The 22,387-nt window shown below is 32.6% G+C and overlaps 3 protein-coding genes across 3 annotated transcripts; all 3 read left to right on the plus strand.

The window, feature by feature from the left end:
* Positions 1-1,463: 1,463 nt before the first annotated feature.
* On the plus strand, positions 1,464-9,718 carry LOC144834874 (mucin-like protein). Its single transcript, XM_078689849.1, has 21 exons — positions 1,464-1,662; positions 1,803-1,928; positions 2,796-2,912; positions 3,156-3,329; positions 3,594-3,764; positions 4,239-4,352; positions 4,597-4,719; positions 4,834-4,979; positions 5,629-5,796; positions 5,916-6,068; positions 6,340-6,802; positions 6,948-7,130; positions 7,276-7,395; positions 7,481-7,674; positions 7,795-7,879; positions 8,086-8,271; positions 8,507-8,608; positions 8,805-9,062; positions 9,195-9,350; positions 9,515-9,622; positions 9,705-9,718. The coding sequence occupies exons 1-21, from the start codon at positions 1,464-1,466 to the stop codon at positions 9,716-9,718; spliced, it is 3,360 nt and encodes a 1,119-aa protein (XP_078545975.1).
* Positions 9,719-10,834: 1,116 nt separating this feature from the next.
* LOC144834881 (protein disulfide isomerase CRELD2-like) lies at positions 10,835-12,441 on the plus strand. The gene is made up of 5 exons (XM_078689861.1): positions 10,835-10,916; positions 11,161-11,406; positions 11,537-11,647; positions 11,811-11,933; positions 12,326-12,441. The coding sequence occupies exons 1-5, from the start codon at positions 10,868-10,870 to the stop codon at positions 12,439-12,441; spliced, it is 645 nt and encodes a 214-aa protein (XP_078545987.1). The 5' UTR covers positions 10,835-10,867.
* A 1,061-nt stretch (positions 12,442-13,502) lies between these two features.
* LOC144852113 (uncharacterized) lies at positions 13,503-22,185 on the plus strand. The gene is made up of 24 exons (XM_078709833.1): positions 13,503-13,535; positions 13,706-13,814; positions 14,213-14,335; positions 14,460-14,573; positions 14,692-14,811; positions 14,971-15,090; positions 15,209-15,325; positions 15,452-15,580; positions 15,692-15,931; positions 16,075-16,215; positions 16,353-16,478; positions 16,613-16,741; positions 16,886-16,998; positions 17,176-17,416; positions 17,788-17,931; positions 18,133-18,261; positions 18,619-18,749; positions 18,866-19,052; positions 19,295-19,385; positions 19,523-19,560; positions 19,938-20,278; positions 20,374-20,487; positions 20,674-20,809; positions 21,156-22,185. Exons 1-23 carry the CDS (start codon positions 13,503-13,505, stop codon positions 20,803-20,805), a joined length of 3,162 nt encoding a protein of 1,053 aa, XP_078565959.1. The 3' UTR covers positions 20,806-20,809; positions 21,156-22,185.
* The last annotated feature ends 202 nt before the right edge of the window (positions 22,186-22,387 follow it).

Below are 22,387 nucleotides of genomic sequence, written 5' to 3' on the forward strand. Positions count from 1 at the left end.
CAGTTGACGTTACTACTGATGAAGTTATAACAACACACGCCTCAACCACATTGTTTGACTCAACAACAGGTGTGGCTATAACAACACACGAAGATTCTACAACAGTTGACGTTACTACTGATGAAGGTATAACAACACACGCCTCAACCACATTGTTTGACTCAACAACAGTTGAGGGTATAACAACACAAGAAAATTCTACAACAGTTGACGTTACTACTGATGAAGGTATAACAACACAAGCTTCAACCACATTGTTTGACTCAACAACAGGTTTGGATGTAACAACACAGCAAGATTCTACAACAGTTGACGTTACTACTGATGAAGGTATAACAGCACAAGCTTCAACCACATTGTTTGACTCAACAACAGGTTTGGATGTAACAACACAGCAATATTCTACAACAGTTGACGTTACTACTGGTGAAGGTATAACAGCACAAGCTTCAACCACATTGTTTGACTCAACAACAGGTTTGGATGTAGCAACACAGCAAGATTCTACAACAGTTGACGTTACTACTGATGAAGGTATAACAACACAAGCTTCAACCACATTGTTTGACTCAACAACAGGTTTGGATGTAGCAACACAGCAAGATTCTACAACAGTTGACGTTACTACTGATGAAGGTATAACAGCACAAGCTTCAACCACATTGTTTGACTCAACAATAGGTTTGGATATAACAACACAGCAAGATTCTACAACAGTTGACGTTACTACTGATGGAGGTATAACAACGCAAAGCTCAACCACATTGTTTGACTTAACAACAGGTGTGGGTATAACAACACAGAAAGATTCTACAACAGTTGACGTTACTACTGATGAAGGTATAACAACAGAAGCCTTAACCACATTGTTTGACTCAACAACAGGTTTGGATGTAACAACACAGAAAGATTCTACAACAGTTGACGTTACTACTGATGAAGGTATAACAACACAAGCTTCAATCACTTTGCTTGATTCAACAACAGGTCCGGATACAACAACACAGCAAGAATCTACAACAGTTGATGTATCTACTGATGAAGGTATAACAGCACAACCTTCAACCACTTTTTTTGACTCAACAACAGGTGTGGGTATAACCACACAGGAGCATTCTACAACAGTTGATGTATCTACTGATGAAGGTATAACAGCACAACCTTCAACCACTTTGTTTGATTCAACAACAGGTGTGGTTTTAACCACACAGGGGGATACTACAACAGTTGACGTAACTACTGATGAAAGTATAACAACCACATTGTTTGACTCAACATCAGGTTTGGATATAACAACACAGGAAGGTTCTACAACAGTTGACATTACTACTGGTAAAGGTATAACAATCCAAACTTCAACCACTTTGTTTGACTCAACAACAGGTTTGGATAAAACAACACTTGCAGACCCTACATCAGTTGTACTTTCTACAACCATATTCGATTCAACAACGGGTGTTGATATGTCAACTGCAGATGTATCTACAATAGATGATTTAATTACTGGTACAACTGTCATTAATGATTTAACAACCATGTATTCTACAACTGTACCTGATTTAACCAGTATAGAAACGACATATGTCACCACGGCTGAATATACTCGTAAAGAGACCTTCTCAACATCTGAAATGTTATCTACCATCTTTACAACTATTCCAGGTAGGGTATTATTTTAATAGGATTATTTAATTGATAATTTAATCATTTTAAATCGAATTTAATTTTTATCTGGTGCTTACGTATATTTTATTTGAACACATTCTAGTGTAGTTAGTTTGTAATTTATGTAATTGTTACAGATGTAAAGTGCCCTACAGATCAGGTTTTGTGTGTTGGCAGTACTATTTGCATACCAAAATCCTATTTATGTGATTTACACACCGACTGTATTAACGGATATGATGAGACCGAAGAAGCTGGGTGTGGTAAGTAAATTTTGGTTTCTACTTGGACGCAACGTAATGACGTAAGTACAACGCAAGTGAGCTAATGGTAACCAAACGTTGTATTATTTTTGTAGCAAAATATTAGCTTGGTCGCTGTTCAGTAGGTATGTGTATTGTATGTAATAATAAATGTATTCAAATGTTTCTACACTCATTGAGGATAGGTGGACGTTCTTCTAGTACTCTTTCACTAACACTGGTGTCCCTCAGGGATGTGTTCTTTCTCCTGTTCTTTTCTGTCTGAACACAAATGACTTTAACATTGAAAGTACTAACGTTAGTATAGTTAAATATGCAGATGATTCTGTTGGTACGGGTATAATTCAGTATAACTGTGAATATGAGTATAGAAATACACTTAAGTAGTTTGAGTCGTGGTGTAAAAAAAATTGTTAATGTTGTTAATAAATCAGGTAGAATTCGTGCTTTAATGTGCAGTACCACTCGATGTAGGAAATCATTTGTCCACAATTCTATACATGTTTCCAACTGAACATTTCAAAGTTTTTTTATTCCTTTTGTAAATATAACTGTTTACTTATATATTTTTAATGTATTGTATTTATATTTTTAATGTTTTATATATTGTATGTGTTTTAAGCATCAAGGAAAAACAAATTTCATGTTCGCCTTGTTGTGTTCATGACAAAGGTTTATCTTATCTTATCTTACAAGTATGTTACAGTTCATTCCAGGAACAGATGTAGCCGTATTTATAAAATAAATGAAACAAAATTTACTATACATCCCTTTTAAAAATAAAAATGACATTCTTATTTTCAATGTTTTAACATTTGTAATAACACTCCTCTAACTTTAATTAAAATTCCTTATTTCTACCTTTAGTTTGCAAAAGTGATGACTACCAATGTAGCAATGGAGAATGTGTACCATATGATTATTTATGTGATGATTATAAAGATTGTGTCAATAACGAAGATGAAGAACTTGACATCTGTTATGGTTTGTAAACAATGTGTAATAATGAAAATGATGTAATAAACAAAGTAATATAATATTAAAATGCAAACATTGGGTATAATATAATATGTATAATAATATATATAATAATATTATATTGATTGTAGTTTCTGAATATAGGTCAAAACCAATCATCCAATTGTGAAAATATCTTTTCTGTATTATTATATCAGTTTTATTTTGAATTAACTTATTTGAGAATTTTGTTCAATTTTCAAATTTCAGAGACTTGTTCCTTTCCCAATAATGATCCTAATGGATATTTTGTACCGTTCAAGTTTAAATATAAACCAGATGAGACCATAACTTACATGTGTCTACAAGGGTATACATTAGTTGGTCATAGGACTAGTATTTGCAACAACACAAAATGGTCAAATGAATCTCCACAATGTCATAGTAAGTATTTAGATTACATAACGAAATGTACAGAGCATAACAAGTGACATTATGTGTCAATATGGCAAGCTTCAGCTGTCTGAAGTATTCGAAATAGAGTATTAGTATACAATTTTTTATTATATTATGTATTTTATTGTAATGAATTACACTTTTATATTGATATAATAATACTTGAGGCTTGCCATATTTTAATGTGGTTAATAGTTGGATGACGTGGACCAATATATTATTATTCACATCCATACATTTCAATTTAAACAGAGGTTTGCAATAGTTTAACTGCACCAAGCAATGGTCAAGTTGTCCCTAATGGTTCAGTAGACCACGGAGAAACTGTTTCGTTTATGTGCAATAATGGATACAATTTAGTTGGTAGAGAAACGCTAATGTGTGATGATGGAAAATACAATGAAGTCATCCCTACATGCGTTGGTAAATATTTCTCCTTTTATTTATACATTGCAAATAATTAATTACTTCGTCTAAAACATATTTTGATACTGTTTGATACTAACAATTTCTAGCCCTAAAATTAATCAGTGTAACCAAATATATCTTTTTAAAGAATACACGATGTGATATACTATTTAAATGACCATCGTATTAGTTTTAGTTTTAGGCTACTGACAGTTGCATATGTCTACTGTGTGAGTAGGCCTATAAAGAATAATATTGCTTGGGCTAGCCTTATTAATAGATAGTAGAGGGGAGCCAAGAATTAGCATGACCGTTAACTGTACTAATAACACCAAGAAAAGTCATTGGAACGTTCATTTTTGTTACTGCCAATAAAACATCCCAGATTACTAATTTTGGTTTAGAACATACAGTATATCTGCAATCCCGCTCCACCTTGTTTCGGATGGGGAAGTTGACACAAAACGTTAAACTTTTTTTCCTTTATAGAAATTAACGACTGTGAATCGGAACCGTGTTTAAATGGCGGTACATGTTTAGATGGTGTATCACAATATACCTGTACTTGCCCTGAACAGTGGAAAGATGCAAACTGCACCACAGGTATAAAATAGTGACTTAACTTGAAATGTATATAGTCCAAATGTTTAATTCTCAACATGTTGCACTCACATTTTCAGTAGTTTAACATTAAATACATCATCATAATTATAACATTCTCTGTCTCACAATTTAGCCCATTGAACATGTGGATTTCTACACCATGAGACAATATGATGTTTTATTATTTGTGTAACTACATGTGCTATGGAATGAACCCTATATATTTATAATACTTACTCAACAGATGTTGATGAATGTACTGAAGCGAAATACGAATGCGATGTGCATGCATCCTGTAATAATACAATTGGAAGTTACAACTGTACATGCAACGATGGTTATACAGGCGACGGAATAACGTGTTACGGTAAATATTATGACAGGAGACAGGTGTAGTACACCCATAAACATGATAATACCAGTTTTATTTTATATATACAATCCAGGAAAACACTAATCTTGATAGAATTCTAATTTTTAGAACAAACCTTTTTTGACTACAACCAAGAAACAAGCTCAAGTTTACGAGAAAATCATGATTCAACAAATGGCACGGAACTGATTTCACTCACATTTAAACCATCGTGTGGATTCCCATATGGAAATAAATTTTACAAAGAATTGTATGTAAGTATGTGTTAAGTAAAGTCATGCTAAACGGTAACACAAATATATAACCTATGTTATGCCTTCATTCATTCATTCATTCATTCATCTAATTTAATTTATTGTCATTTGCATATAAAATATACATACACATTTTTGCTCTGAGATATACAAAAAGAGAAATAAATGAAAACTAACAATTACAAAGTGTCACATCACTCGTGTACGGTATATTGACAAGCATTCAGTTCCCGAATGGCAGCTGGATAAAAGCTGTTACGAAATCTATTTGTAGGTAAAGTCTACCGCTACGTAACACCTCAAATACATTATGCATGGGATGAGTAGAATCTTGCCATATAGAATGTGTTTTCTTAATTAATCGATTTTCAAAAACAAATTCAATAGAATAGTCCAATTTCAATTTCTTATGATATTAACACAAAACACAGAGCGGGTGGTTGAGCTGTAACCCGCTGAGGATAGATACATATTATACGTGGGACGAGCTACGCGTTTTCCGCTTACCGTTACCGCTCGTCTGTGTAAATTGGCCGTGATAACTTCCGTTTGATGTCAGAAATTCGTTATGTTTACTATTTATTATTGCCGTATGTAGTTAGGACCAATACCTGAATTATAAACATATTGTTTGTTTTGTGTGACATAGTTTACCGAGAATGGTGTCATCGCATTCATTGAAGAAAATGCAGAAAAATATGGATATCCGAATGCATACGACAATGGGTTTAATGGTGATAGTGCTCAAGCTATGCTCATTGCACCATTTTGGACCGACGTTGACCTAACTCAAGAGTATGGTGATGTCTATTATCAGGTAATGTACTCGTCATGCTAAAAACAAAATTGTTATTAAATATTACACAGTTTTGACAATGTATTATGTATTATGTTAATCTGGTCATAATGACATACAATCTAGTTTTACTTTTATAGGTCCACGACACATATGACTCTGTTATTATGGATGCTAACCAAAGAATTCAAAATAATCAGGATACCAGTAATTTACAGTTTAATGGAACTTGGATGTTGGTTGTTACTTGGTACCAAGTCCCTCAATATTTAGTAAATTACACTTATGAAAAGGTAATTCATTTATTGTTAAAATAAACAATTAATACATATACAAATATATATATATATATATTATATTGTCTACGAGAAAAAGATAACCGGTTACAGTGCTTGATACCATTGGTAGAGCTAGATATGTATAACTAATAAAAATAAAACTTGGTTACTTCATGGTACTGTATTCACTACAAATTTGTTTCGTATGCTAGCAGGGCTAACACACTCATCAGGTCAAAAGTACAACTTTTCAATTTTATGCTTAATTTATGTTTATTTATTTTAGCCAAACACATTCCAAGCAGCTTTGATAACAGATGGAATATATGGATATATATTTTTCAATTTTGAGGAGCCAAAAATGTTATGGGATACATCTATTATAGTGAATAAAAACTTGATAATTGGATATAACCGCGGAGACGCGTTAGTGAATGTGCAGTCGGATTTCTTTCAATCTATGAATGACGCCTATAAACCAGATAGTATAAATGGAAACACAAATTTGAGAGGAAGGTGGATTTATCGAAGCGAGAGCAATACAGAAAATACAGTGAATCCATGTCTTAAGTGTGTAGAATGGTACACCAGGCAGCCAGAAAATGACGAATGGATTGGAGAGCTAGGCTCGTGTCCTTGTGGCTTTAGTCAGGGTAGTGGTGATCTGGCGTATTCACAAAGTAACAACAACACCGACTTGGATCCACAATTGGATGATGATATATTGGCTAATATAGAAAAATTATCTGGTAGGTGAAACACACCTGGTATATATACTTATGATATGGCAAACACAAATCAGCTGCTCATACGATGCAATTTCATGCAGTGTTATTATGCCTTTCTGTAATTTTTTCTTATTATCAACGTTAATATTGTTATTACCTTCTATAGGCTCCCCTTTCTGTTTGATTACTGCACTACCAAATAGTAATGGAGCGGGCATGCAATGCTGTTACAGGGACGATCATTCACTAATTGAAGGTTTTGGAACAACTCAATCCAGTAGCTTTGTACTCATGCATCAATTTCTAACAGGGAATGCATTTCTTTCTGATCAATATCAAAATTACATTGGTAAATGTTATGTTCTTAATGCTTATGTGATAAAATATTTATTATGATTGCTATGATTGATTGAACTTTATACAAAATTCTATTTTGCCTACAATACTTTAATTAGTACTTGAAATCCTATATTTCCTTTTTTTTTAAATGATAGATGACGATTTGTATCCACGTTACTACTGTTGTGGAGCATCTCAAGATGAACAATTATGTAATATGTATGCTGAAAAACGACCGGCTGGGAAATGTGAAGGATACATTCCTCCTAAAACCGGTAAGGATTGTTGTTATGTTCCAAAGGTTCTTTTTTAATAGGGGTTGCACTTTCTTGATTTACTTAATGATACCTCATTTTTTAGGATGGATGTTTGGTGATCCTCATCTTGAAACACTTGATGGATTAAACTTTACTTTCAATGGATTAGGAGAATACACACTTCTTGATGTGGATGATGGATTTATTGTTCTGCAAGGGAGAACTGAGAAGGTTGATGAAAGTCTAAATGCCACCATATTTACAGCATTTTCTGCACAGCAAGCAGAGTCTACAAAGGTATTACTATGATTTGGAAGATCATATTAAACATGATCAAATATTCAAATCACGCTCCGATAATGCCATTTTAACACTGTGTAACAAAATTCTAGCAAATATGTTTTTTTCTTCTTATAGTTTCAAATAGTGTTAAAAGGAAGTAGTGGCTTTGAAGTTATTCTCAATGAGACAGATTCAATTAATCGCACTGATATCATAACTGGTAAAAAATAATTATATTATTACATATCCTGTACCGTGTATTAGTTGTGAAATGATTGTATTAACTACCAATGGTGACTTGAACTATCTCCATAACTATTAACCAATTTCATGGCCGGAAAACATTATTAGGAAGATTGCATGAAAGTAATACTAACATTAATATGTAGGCTACTGATTAAAACTTTATTATACTGCTTTTAACAGGTCCTTACGTTCCACCAGAAGATCCTAATTTTTCTGTACAACTAAAAGTCGATGATAACAATAAAGAATACATTGTGGCACTATGGTCTTCTAAATTTGCAATATCGGTCTCCCCACTCTTCAACATGTTGGAAATTGTAGTTTCAACTCCTGACAGATTTATGAACAAAACAATAGGTTTACTGGGTAAGGTAGTAAGAAGTTTGTTGATTATAAATGTTTATTTGGAGTGTAGTAGAACAGAATGCATCAAGAACTTTCTCTCATAGTATAGATTCTCTTACAGATGTAAAAACGAAGCCATACTATCGATTTAGTTTGATTTAGGCTTGATCACATGATATATTATGTTCAAACAATGACAGGTTTGTTTTTGTTTATTCTGCATAGTTAAATATAAATTGTTATTTTTAAAAAATAGGAGTTTGGAATGGTAACACAGACGATGATTTCACATACAAGAATGGAGATATTTTGCCAAAAGATAGTAGTGAACAAGAAATATTCGATTATGGAGAAACTTGTAAGTTAAATAAAATTGTAAATGTTGATACTGATATCAGTTTCATGTTACTATTAAATATTAGGCCTAAACAAAGTTAAAATGTTTTTTTAGATAATAATTATTTTTTGTATAATACTATTTTTAGTTTAATATACACAAGGGGAAAGTAAAATGTTTTAGAATATAATTAATTATTGAATAATATTATTTTCAGGGAGAACAACACCAGAGACTTCTCTATTTTATTATACACAAGGGGAAAGTTGGAATACTTATAATAATGTTCAGTTTGTACCAGTTTTTCTCGACGACTTAATGTCTTCCATGGAAATTGGAATTCAAGCTAATTTTACTGATATATGTGGAGAGGACGTTAGTTGTCTGTATGATGGGTTAGTGACAGGGAACATGAACATTGCTATGAATACAAAGACTACCAATGATATAAACAAAGATACTGCGGATAAACTTGGTAAATGTGTGGGCTTTTTTTTCATTTACTGAAAAGTAGGAAACATCGTTTCTATGTATGCTATAAGATGATTTTATTTACATTTAGTAGTGTTGTATTATACATGAATCATTGTATTATGTGTCATTACAGAGAACTTTCCTCCGCGTATACTTAATGGACCACAGGAATTGAGGGTAGAGGTAAACCAATCAGTTCATTTGAATATCACAGCAATTGACCCAGAAGGGAGCATTGTATCCTATTCTTTGCTGACGTCTTCAGAAGAAGCGAACATTGACATAGACTGTAAGTACTATTAAAAAAATAGATTTTTTTGTGAATAATCCTTTGAAACTAATCTGAAAGTGAATGTGAAAAAGAAGCTGTAAGTCATATTGATTTAACCAGACAATTAATGTATTGAATCAATCTGAAAGCTGATTCTATCCTCTTTTATTTTTCTTGATCAGCTGGACTCTTTACCTGGACTCCATTCAGTAGTTCCGTGACGCAAATTACGTTCATCGCTACTGATGATAAATTTGCAACAGTAGCTCTTCAGCCAATCATTTATTTGTGTGAGTGCCACAATGGCGGGATATGCAACTATAACCAGCAAAGACCTGAATCTGATATAAATGTTGATAAGTTTGCTGTAAGTACGATATCGTTAATGTCCTTTCCGTCATAGTTTCAAAAGTCTCAAATTGTTGTCAAGAATTCGTTCTACAAGCATATTGTTTTCTTTGTAGCTTGTTGAATGTGTGTGTCCACCTGGGTATGTTGGATCTGATTGTGGGACGGTCTATGATGCATGTGCAGACAACTATTGCTACCCAGGCGTCACATGCGTTGACAGGCTTCCTCCTGCTATAGATGCTACATGCTCAGCTTGTCCTACGGGTTTTGATGGCACTGGAGTGAAGTGCTGGGGTATGTAAACATAGGTTTTATTTATATACATCCGAACAATACTATCTGCTTACAATGACGAAAACGAATGACTCTGTGTGAGAAGGCATTAGTTTCAGACTTTCTTCTCTGTGCCGTTTTGTTTTTTAGGCAAGATGAAACGCACATTGCTTCATCTGAATATGTGACATCCTTTAGTATTAAGTGTTTTCATATGTATTTCAGATGTTGATGAGTGTATGAATGCAGACAACAATTGTCAACAGGGTTGTCAGAATACAGCTCCTGGATATGAATGTTACTGCTTTGTCGGCTACAGACTACAACAACTTGAACAATCAAGTGAATGTGTCGGTAAGTTTTTTAAAAACCTGCTGTTTTGTCTATAAACCAATACATTCTTTACGTAAGAAGTGTTTTTTAGTGTTATTCTATAACAATTTAAATTACACAATGTCATAAACAGTATTGCATATCCAAAAATTACAATTATTATTTGTATTGCAGATATAAATGAATGTATAGGGTTGGCAATGAATAACTGTAGTAGCGATGCCGTATGTAACAACACACTTGGCTCATATAATTGCACATGCAATGATGGTTATACTGGAGATGGATATACTTGTATGGGTATGATTTTAAGCTTTTTTTCTAAATTTGATTGTGGATGTAAGCCTGTTTTCTCTCACAAGCTCACGTTTAACTTTGACACATAATATGCTAGTTGATTTCAGAGCTTGGATCAACTGAAATCACATAATTCTGGACACCGTTCTTAAATTGAAGATTGGAATTAAAGCGCTTTTTAATTTTAAATTGTTACTGACTAAATTACAGATATAAATGAATGTTTCATTACAAATGGCTGCCATGAATATGCTACTTGTGAAAATATAATTGGTTCTTACATGTGCGAATGCCGAACAGGATTTATAGGAGATGGATTCAACTGTATAGGTAACAAACAACCTTCATTATCATTATGGTATAATATTAATAAAAACAATAGGATTGCTAACCTTTTTTTTGTATGACAAAGGTATAGGCCTAATTCTTGTAGGTTACTCATCTCAAGATTTGACTTCTGGGCCTGTAAAAAATAAATATATGTTGCTAGTTTATTTACAAAAGTTTCAATACATGGAAGATAAATTGAACAAGATTTACACATATTATAATATCCTACTATTGTCTTATTTAGATATCGATGAATGTTCTACTGCCACCAACTTATGTGATATGAATTCTGTATGTACTAACACAAATGGATTCTATAGTTGCGAATGCATTATTGGATTTACGGGTAATGGGACGTATTGTGGTGACATAGATGAGTGCCAATTAGCGAGATACAATTGCAACCGATTTGCCAACTGTAGGAACGTTGAAGGAGGATATATGTGTAGTTGCATCGAAGGTTATGAAGGGGATGGGAAAATATGTAACAGTAAGTACTTTATGGTAACAGTATAACATCCCGCAAACATGTTCACAATTTCCACAATGTGTGGAGTATGCCTATGGAGTGCAAACTCTGCCAAAATTCAAAGTGAAACAAATGTTTTTGCTTTGTATAGAAATAGACGTGTGCCTTACAAAAGTGTGTCCAGAAAATTCAACATGTATTGAAGAAATCAACGATTGTAGATGTAACAGCGGATTCTACTATTTAGAAGGAATATGTGCTGGTAAGTTTAAAACTACTTTCGATAATTTATTCAAATTCTCGAACACAACAGATCATCAATTTTTATCAATGTAAATGAATGACAAAAGTTAAAATCAGTGTAGGCCTATAGATTATATTTGTACCGTAATTTTTCAACAATTGTGTAACGTTTGCTACTACAGATTTTGACGAATGCGCCAATAACAGAAACCTTTGCAAACCAGGTTCCACGTGTATAAATTCACCTGGAACTTATGAATGCAAGTGTGATGCAGGCTATATACAAAACCAAGATGAATGTGATGGTAACAAATCTACTATTATATTATAAACATAACATTATATTATCAAACAAGATGTTATTGACATAGAAACTGATTTCTATAATAATAAGTAAAAGAAGAATGACTTTTTCTAATGTGTGATCAACGAAAAAATGAAAACAAATAAAAGAATTAGGATGGCTATAACGAGGCATTTAATAAAAAGGCAAATTGCCTTAAAATGTAAATGTGACATGTTTCGAGAAATATTCTCATCATCAGAACAGTAAACAACGCCTATAGTGCTTATATACCAATAGGACATATTGCATGTAAATAAGTAAGTAATTAGCATAATAATGAAACAAGAAATGAAGGCAACAACCAATCATATGGCAAGTGTGACGCCTAAGTTATAGATTTGTTTGTTCAAGAAAGGCTTACTCCACGAGATGTGGAGGGCTTCCTTGACCTTAAGTTTGAAAGCGGAATCTGCAGAATCCAGAACAGTGAAGCAACCCGCATTAGCGAGGGCCTTACACCGTTCTGAATCCTGCAGATGTTGAAAAATGGTTTCACCAATATACATGGAATTACATCCCATACATTTAAATTTATATACAACACGAGAGCGGAACACATCAGGGATAGGGTCCTTAAGACTAAACAAGTTTGAAATTTTGAATGATTTGAAAGCTAATTTAATATTAATACCTTTGCAATATTTACGTGTAATTTTGTCGATTCTTTGTTGTGCGCATTTGGCAAACTGTAAGGTAATTTAAAATAAAGAACCTTGTTTTGTTCAATAATCGACTCAACTGACGCAACATTGCAAGGAGAAAAAATATTACTAAGATATCTGTAAATATTGTCATTAATTAGACTGAGTGGAAAACAGTTTTTACTTAAAATGGTTTTAAGAGTTGAAATGTCATTGTTAAAGCTAGACCAGGAATTATTCAATTTGTAAACTCTGTCAATCAAAGTACGAACAAGCCCAATTTTGTAAGAAAAGGAAGTGAAACTGTTAAAATTAGTGAGGAGACCCGTGAAGGTAGGCTTTCTGAAGACCGAAGTTACGACAGAAGAACCATTATTGTTTAACATTATATCTAAAAATGGAAGACAATGGTCAATCTCATATTCAACTGTGAACTTTATGTTGGGGTGCTGATCGTTAAAGATTTATTGTCCTCCTAAAAAAATATTTTGTTAAAATGTTTTTGTTGAATATGTTATTTTAATGTCACATAATAGTTATTCACTCTCACAAAAAATTGGGTCTGAAAAAAATGTATTTACCTGAGAAAAATGTAATTTAAAGCAAAAAATGGTCAAATTGTCTGGAAGACAATGAGTTTTTGGGTAATTTAACTGTTTATTTTGTCTTTTTATAGGTGAAATAATTTTTTTTCCCCGTTTTTTTTCTTATGGAAGTGAACAACTTCATTAAAACTGCAAAATGGCCTATTTAAAGTTCGATTTTAAAAATCTCTATTTTTCATGATTTTGGGGGACAATACATCTTTAATATAGTCAAAGAAAGTATTTGCATCATCTTTTGTATTGAATAAACAAAAAATGTCATCAACATAACGACGGTAAAACATGACCGAAGCTTGTGAGAAGTTCTTTAACCATGTTTGTTCATGATGACCCATAAATAAATTGGCTAAAACAGGTGCAAGTGGGGATCCCATTGACACACCGTCTATTTGATCATAAATATCACCATTGAATATGAAATTGGTTTTTTCCGTAGCAAAAAGCCTTTCAGGGACAAGGCTTCTCACATTTTTCAACATCTGCAGGATTCAGAACGGTGTAAGGCCCTCGCTAATGCGGGTTGCTTCACCGTTCTGGATTCTGCAGATTCCGCTTTCAAACTTAAGGTCAAAGAAGCCCTCCACATCTCGTGGAGTAAGCCTTCCTTGAACAAACAAATCTATAACTTAGGCGTCACACTTGCCATATGATTGGTTGTTGCCTTCATTCCTTGTTTCATTATTATGCTAATTACTTACTTATTTACATGCAATATGTCCTATTGGTATATAAGCACTCTAGGCGTTGTTTACTGTTCTGATGATGAGAATATTTCTCGAAACATGTCACATTTACATTTTAAGGCAATTTGCCTTTTTATTAAATGCCTCGTTATAGTCATCCTAACTCGCAAGTTTGGTGGTATTATTCATGATTTATCTAACAAATAAAAGACTCAAATGAGTGAAATTTAATAAAAATATAAATTTAATAATTATGGATGTTATTCCTACAAAATGTTCATTTAAAATGCTTTATCTTCTTGTTTTCAGATATTGATGAATGTCTGTTAGGTATTAATGAATGTACTCAGGTTTGCACAAATGATGTTCCACTGTATCACTGTTCGTGTGAAGAAGGCTTTGAACTAGCACAAGATAGTGTCACATGCAATGGTGAGAACCTATTCACGATATGGATACAGAACAATAAAACCGTCTTTCCTTCTATTTAATAACATTTTTTTTTCAGAATTTTGCTATTTATCTAATATTATTTTATGTTACGTTTATTCTTTAGCAACATCGCCATGTGATTCTAGCTGTGGAAATGGAACATGTTACAGTGAAAATGAAGTTCACCGGTGTATGTGTGATTTGGGTTTTGAACTAGTAGGAAACTCAACATGCGAAGGTAAATGCGAAGTGCATTAGTTATATTGCTTCAGCGACTGGGCATTTTTATCAAACAGATGACATAAATGTGTAATAATTTACACTCATAAAATAATTGTTGGGTTTTCTTTTTGTAGATGTTGATGAATGTGTTGGCAATCATACCTGTGAAACGTTTTGTTCAAATACGATTGGTGGATATGATTGTAGCTGTTTGCCAGGCTATCAACTTGACTCTGATTTTAGAACGTGTAGTGGTGAGTATTATATTCTTAACTTTTTCAGCGTACACAATTTCAAACATATTACGTTGTAATACCTTCTTCACAACATCTATCAAAGATGTCAATGGATGATTTGATACCGACATTCTAGGTTAAAATTATTCATATTGTTGTTGTGTCTATTTATTCCAGATATTGACGAATGTTTAACTGAAAATAATTGCTCAGTGCTAGCAAATTGTAATAATACTGACAGTAGTTATAATTGTATATGTTCTGATGGGTACAATGGTACAGGATATGAATGCCACGGTAAGATAATACTCATATCTATTTTGATAAACATTCAATAGTTGAAAAACAACTTACTGTAGTCAACTTGTTTTTAATCTGTGTTATTTATGATACTTTGATTGTACTTCACCTTTAGATATTGATGAATGTGAAAGTTATTCCTGTCCTAACAACAGTTACTGTCAAAATACCGACGGTTCATTTTCATGTGATTGTGAAACAGGATTTATAAAGAATAATGATTTATGTACAGGTAAATATAATGTAGTCCTAATGTAAAGTAAAAAGTATCTTAATGTAAATACATTTTGCAAATCTAGATTGTGAACACCACTTAACATAAATCTGGCTCTGTCTTGTTTTGTTTGTTTTCATACAGATTTTGACGAGTGTACAGCGAGTGATCCATGCGACGAAAATGGTAATTGTGTCAACTTTATCGGAGGATTCAAATGCCAGTGTCAAACAGGGTACAATCCAGCTAACGAGAATGGCACAATATGCGAAGGTACGATGTTTGTAGAGTAACACACTGAACACCAAGATGTTAGTTACTGTATTGTTAGTAGGCACACCAGACTTACGTTACATGAAATCATAATAATTCGAATTTTTTCAGATATTGATGAATGTGCGGAACTTGAATGCCATTTGAACTCTACATGTGAGAACGTAATCGGTTCCTTCATGTGCAGCTGTAATAATGGCTTTTATGGTAACGGATTCATGTGTCAAAATTATGATGAATGCTCTGATCCTAATACGTGTGATGTCAATGCAGTGTGCCATGATACTATTGGTTCATTTGTCTGCAGTTGCAGTGACGGGTATGCTAAAAACACGAATGACACTTGCGTTGGTGAGTTTACCGTTTTGAACTTTATTGGTGGGTGTTCATTGGCGTTGGCAACAGCAATGCAGAACTGAAGTAACTGCTCTAAAGAATAGTAGAAAGAATTATCAAAATAAATATATAATTTGTCCATTTTCACAATTTTGCAGATATAAATGAATGTGATTTATCAACATCTGTCTGTGATAAAAATGCAGACTGTTTTAACGAAGAGGGTAGTTACTATTGCATGTGCAAACAAGGCTACGATGGTTCTGACTATAGCGGCGATGACCAGAGTGTCTGTGTTAGTAAGTAGCATTTTAATAGTGTATTTTAACCAATCTGATTTTTGGTGTTGCGGTAGGTAATTTTCTGACTTACATTTATGAAAATCGACACCAAGATAAAAATCGACACTAATCAATAAGTCAATGTTTGTTTTCAGATATAAATGAGTGTTACCACGGTCTTGATGATTGTGACCAAAATGAAGCAACTTGTGACGATACAGATGGTTCGTATGTGTGCATTTGTAACCCTGGATTCGATGGTAATGGAACACACTGTGATGGTATGTGGATGATTACCATAATGACAACTGCTCTTTCTTTTAATGTTATGGAACATAAGTATGTTCCTATAATTGGACAGTGTAGCCTTTGGCACTTTCTTTTATTTTATAACTAATGCATTTATTTGTTTCAGATATTGACGAATGTGTTGAGAAACCATGTGACTCAAATAAATTTGAAAAGTGTGAGAACACTTTTGGTTCTTACGAGTGTATTTGCCAAACGAGTTACTACCGTGATAATACAAGTCTACCATGCTCAGGTTAGTGTAACAAAACTGTATTTATTATGGTAAAGGACACAGATCGTAGTAGAGCATTACTAATAAGAGATTGATATTGCCTAAGCATTTTTTAACGCTATTTAAGGAAATACTTATTTATTGTTCTCTTCTTACATTTTGTAGCTGCGATTACTCAAATGTTAATTGTTAATTTCACCGATGTAAAAGGCGTTAAAATCGGATCTAGTGAACAAGATATGGATATTGATCAGGGTCAAGTAAGCCTAGCTGAAGATGTAAGTTAAAAGTATTTTTTTATAATATACTATAATAATCATTTACCAGCTTTTTGAAAAGTACAATTATATAGCATTACGTGGGATAGATGTTTTCACTTCAAGAAGATGTTGATATTCTGTATATAATTATTTCTGAATGCTTCCGGATAACATGACAACATCATTATTTTACAGGTGTTTGCTCTTTTCAATCGAAGTTCAGAAAGACAAGACTTCTTGGGTGTACAGATTTTATCATTTCAAGTTTTGCAGTCTGTTGTTGATGTAACATTCAGAATTGATCTCATCTCCGATACTAACTTGACAATCGATGATACAACAATCTTGTTCCTTGATGGTCTGGTAGGCACGAATAGAGATCGTCTTCCACCGGACAGTTATGTAGTCCTTAGCAGTTTATACGTTAATGTACCAAGTACGCAATTGTATTTGTTCTTTCTAATTGATACCTATACTTTTATAGAGAGTGTGTATGGTTGTTCATTATACTAATGTTTCATCAAAATGACAGCAACTGCTGGCGGTTTCTACCTACATTAAATCACCCTATAGTGTCTAATACATAACAGTATTACGAATTATGTAATTTGATGATCATTCAGCCCTCAATTTATCATCCAATTTCCACAAAGGAACTTGTTGTCTGTGCTTATCAACATTTCAAAATATTAAATAATGATATTAATATTTTTTGTATATTTTCTCCAACTACATTTTATAACTTAAAAAATAAGGAAAGGAGCACAATTTTAGTTAATTTTTTCAAATTTTTTTTTTCATTTAAAGTTATAAATCCATGTGAAGAGGATGCCGATGATTGTTTGCAAAGACACTTCCAGAAGTGTATATTCAACGGGATCGACAGAAATTACACATGCGCAGACTGTTTATCAGGATACACTGAATCTCAGGACAACAGCACATGTTTTGGTAATATTGCCATTATCAACATACTTTAGTATTTTTGTCTACGTATGTATATCTAAAAGTTACAGCATCAACCTGATCAACTCCTAGTAATGTCTGAAAATAAAGATGGAAAAGAAAATCCAACCATCTTTCTCAGTTAGTGTTTTTTTTGTTCATGTGCATGTTACACCTGTATTAATTCTTGAATTGTTGTTGTCGTAGATGTCAATGAATGTGAACTGTCTCCATGTGATGGAAACCATGAGGCAGGCTGTGTTAACCAAGATGGCAGTTATTACTGTACTTGTGATATTGGGTACACAAAACCAACAAATGATGGCAACTGCTCAGGTACTATTTTTTTTGTTTTTTTAGCCATAAGAAGTTCAATTAAAACTCTCAAAGTGTTCATGTGGTGGTTTAAGAATAATTATAGTGCTGCATATTCTAGAATCACACAAGCAGTTTCGTAAGAGTGTTGTCACATGATTTGCTACTCCTTTATATTGATACACGCAATGATTATTAAAGGATGTATCTATTGATTTATTTTAGATTAGACAAACTATAGTGTTGTATTTAATCATTGTATTAGTAATAAACATGTTATTCACAAATATTTAAATCTGGGAAAGAGGTGTAAGTTATAAAAATACCGACAATCCACTATAGACTCACATCCTAATTATTGTAACTCTTATTTTGCAGAATCAAAGACGTTTAGAGTTGAAGGAACTATTAACCGATTCAACACTGAAATACAACCAGAGTGGACAAATGATTTAAATAATACAGAATCAGCATTATATCAAAATTACTCATCAGTTTTGGCAGAGTTTGTAAGACGATTTTTCTTTTACATTATATACTTAACAATTATCTCAAGTGTGATCTTAGCAACTGTAATGTTATCTATATCATTGTATGAAATCAAATTTTACATTTTGATTCGCAGATTACTGAAGCATTTGAGAATAATTCTGAATACCTTGGAAATGACATAGTTGGTTTTCAGGAGGGTAGTATTATCGGCATATTCACTGTCTACTTCAATGTTGGTTCGTTAATCAACTATACATTGGTTCAACAAGAACTTCTGATGGCGACTGGTCTTATTGATTTTTCATCAGTCTCTGCAACATGTAAGTAAATTATTGTATTGTATATTTATTATTGGTAATGCAATACATAACAGAAATATCGAAAACAGAACACAATTTTCCAGATTAAATAATTAATTGTGTCTTAATAATGTATGTTACATCTTTATGTAAATCATTTATTAAATTATTCACAAATAAAACATTCATTGTTAATTTTTGAATTACATAATTTCATTTATTTGAAATACTTCTTTTATAAAACTGTTGATGTCTTGTTGTAGTGCTCGATATTTCATCTATTGGTAGTATGTGTGAGGATTATTGTGAAAATGATGCGACATGTACAGAAATAATGCTAAAACCAATGTGCATGTAAGTATAACAATTCCTAATTGCCTAATCTTAATTTCATAAAAACAATAGAATATTATGTACTATTAATATACGTTTTTCAATACATTTACATGCAAATAAATGTTAACTATAAATCATTATAAATTTTATCATAGATGTTCTGATGGCTTTGAGGGAGTTCGTTGCGAAACAGGTAAGATTTATTACAAAATATTTAAAAATACAAAACATCTACATTCGTCAGCATGGAGCTAGACAATTAGTGATGCTAGATTTTCTAGAATATATTTCTCACTCCAATTATGCTGTTCAAATAAGGAAATACAGGGTCACTGTAGCTTGGTGAATTGGTGTATTATTTCTTAACGTGTATTTAAATCCAAAGGAAAATTACTGAAAAAATAAAGTGAGTATTAGTGACTAGTGGAATGGAGATACAAAATAAAATAATAAAGGCTCAATAACGATAAAGTAACGATGTGGAGAGCTTTCGTGCAACACTATAGCCCATCATCAGTGAATGTATATAATGTATAGGCCTATATATATAATAATTATTATTTTCTATAGAATCTAAAGTACCATTGCCAGAGGATGCACCTGTACTTATCATTGTGCTTAGCATTTGCTGTTCTCTTCTTGTTGTCATTCTTTTCGGTCTGATAACGTATTACATCATTGTCCGTCGTCGTGGTCGTGCAAGTGGCCGCAAGAGATCGCCGCTCGGATTATCAGTGTATAGCCACCGTTACCACGATGACACATCATCAGTTGTTGCTAGTAGTACGAGTGAGGCTAGCAGTAGCATGCAAGATAGAAGTGAGACAGATTGGTCAGAGTATGCCAGCACAACGGTGGATGACAGAATGAAACATCTGGTTAATGTAATACGAAAGTCACCGTTCATTAATGTAAGTTTATTTATTATGTTATATTATTTAGCCGTATTCAGACTCACTTTGTTTTGTCGTGACACAATACTGTAACATACTTGACTTTACTTTAGGAGCGAATGAGAGCTAATTTCCCAACTGAGTTTACAATGCCATCGGATCTTCATGGAGAATTTATGAGGCCATATGTTGCCACTGGACGTGAGGCTGAGCTGCTCGAGTCTGAGGTAATTATTTTATTTCATTTTCACGTTTTTGTTTTAACATTCATAATTCAGAAGGATGATTTTCTGTTGGTGTTGAGAATATTATTATTGCATATCCCATTGCAATTGCTTTTAAATAAATCACTGACATTATCACTGAATACTTGTTTTCAATCAGTCTTTTAAATTCAACAATTGTTTTTGTAGGAGGACACAACTTCTGTGATGGAACACGAGGTATACAGTAGAGCATTGCGATCAGTAACAGTACCACGGGCACATTTTGATCTAAAAAACAAGGGCCCTACCCGTCCTCACCTTAGTGACGATTACTTTTAATACGGTAAGTATTTTACAAATGTTAAGAATATAAACTCACACAACACTTTTTTACGATGTTGTATAACTTCATAACGTTGTTGATGATAACGTTGTTAACAGTGTATACAACAGTGATGAGGGATAATTAACATTCTGAGATGTGATGGTGAAAGAGATGGTAAGGTGACGATAATTATATGACAATAACAATAAGACATTGTGTAAGAGTAAGATTATTGTGGTAACACCTATCAAACGACTGAGGCATAATATGTTAATATTGACATGAGTAATTGAGGACAATTTCATAATATTTTGCTACAAAATAGTTATCAATTATTTATCAACCTTTTTCTTTAATTTTACAGACATTTAATGGAATCTTCTCTCTCATGGAAAGCTGCTGTTATTAACCCGTTTTGACATAAAAATAGAATCAATGAATAAAAATGTATTTAGAAAATATATTATTTAAATTTGACCTTAAACCCCCTTATTTAGTCTATGCGCTTCCTGGATTATCATGTTTTATTAGTCATCTGTGTTGTGTGATGATCTGGTTTTTAAAAGAGAGTTATCATCTATAACTATTAATATATTTCCATTGCAGCTTGTAATACATTAAAATGTACTTGCCTAAACTGTGTGCGAATTACTTTAGATAATCAAGAACAAGCGCTCCCATAGATGATTCTGTAAATAAACATCAGCAGTACTTTATAGTATAGTCAAGTCAATTAAACATTGAATAATGTTTTTTAGATAGGCCTAGTTTAGTTTCTGTATATACTCACTTGTAGATTTGTTAATAGATTTGGAGAATATTATATTTATTAAAAGGTACTGTATCATGTTATGTTTATAAATATTGAATTAACAAATATATTCTATCTATAATGGAAAAATACTCTATACTTATATTTTTATTATTGAGCTATGCAATATAAATTTTAATTGAAATAGTAGGGATTTTGTAGTATCTCTATGGTAGTAGTTATCAGTATTATTATATATTAGCACAATATGCCCTTTCGCACCAAAAGTATATAATTAGTTTTAGGGAATTCTAAGTTGTAATAGTAGATTTAATATTAGATCAGGGACACGGTAAAAATTCTTTTATAAGTAACAACGCACTTATCGCAAATGATGATAAATGCAAAAATTGTTTTACATTCCATCTAGTCAAAATATCACGTGTATAGGCATAACTACGGTAAATAGGCAATGTAACCAATCATCCATTTCTTGGTTTCAGATTTCGAAATATCAAAATATTGATTCATTTATACTATTGTTAAAATTAAAAATAAGAAAAATACATAAACATTTCAGATATATCTTTCATTTTCTATATTTATTGAATAACTTTTTATAATTGTTTTTATATATTCACTAGTAGCCATAAGGCATTACATTGTAACTGTAGAAATAATCAAATAAATAGACATTTTATATATTATTACAAGTAGGCCTATTCTTTGTCGGTTAAAAAATGATGTTGGTCAGTTAGTGCCATATTTAACAGTCCTAATTACACTCAACTGTCTTTCGAATAACTTTCTATTGTTTATGCTGGACATCACCTTTTAAGAACTTC

Source organism: Antedon bifida, chromosome 1, assembly GCF_963402885.1.
Source record: "Antedon bifida chromosome 1, ecAntBifi1.1, whole genome shotgun sequence".
NCBI lineage: Eukaryota > Metazoa > Echinodermata > Crinoidea > Comatulida > Antedonidae > Antedon > Antedon bifida.

What these genes read in the sequence shown, in the direction of transcription:
- LOC144834874 (XM_078689849.1), top strand. Translation starts at nt 1,464, where the DNA reads ATGTCAACTGCAGATGTATCTACAATAGATGATTTAATTACTGGTACA. An exon ending in TCGCACTGATATCATAACTG is followed by an intron (nt 7,880 to 8,085) that starts GTAAAAAATAAT and finishes TGCTTTTAACAG; the next exon opens with GTCCTTACGTTCCACCAGAA. An exon ending in ATTCGATTATGGAGAAACTT is followed by an intron (nt 8,609 to 8,804) that starts GTAAGTTAAATA and finishes TATTATTTTCAG; the next exon opens with GGAGAACAACACCAGAGACT.
- LOC144834881 (XM_078689861.1), top strand. Translation starts at nt 10,868, where the DNA reads ATGTGCGAATGCCGAACAGGATTTATAGGAGATGGATTCAACTGTATA. An exon ending in GGATGGGAAAATATGTAACA is followed by an intron (nt 11,407 to 11,536) that starts GTAAGTACTTTA and finishes TGCTTTGTATAG; the next exon opens with AAATAGACGTGTGCCTTACA. An exon ending in TTTAGAAGGAATATGTGCTG is followed by an intron (nt 11,648 to 11,810) that starts GTAAGTTTAAAA and finishes TTGCTACTACAG; the next exon opens with ATTTTGACGAATGCGCCAAT.
- LOC144852113 (XM_078709833.1), top strand. Translation starts at nt 13,503, where the DNA reads ATGACCGAAGCTTGTGAGAAGTTCTTTAACCAT. An exon ending in GTGAGAAGTTCTTTAACCAT is followed by an intron (nt 13,536 to 13,705) that starts GTTTGTTCATGA and finishes CAACATCTGCAG; the next exon opens with GATTCAGAACGGTGTAAGGC. An exon ending in TGATTTTAGAACGTGTAGTG is followed by an intron (nt 14,812 to 14,970) that starts GTGAGTATTATA and finishes TATTTATTCCAG; the next exon opens with ATATTGACGAATGTTTAACT.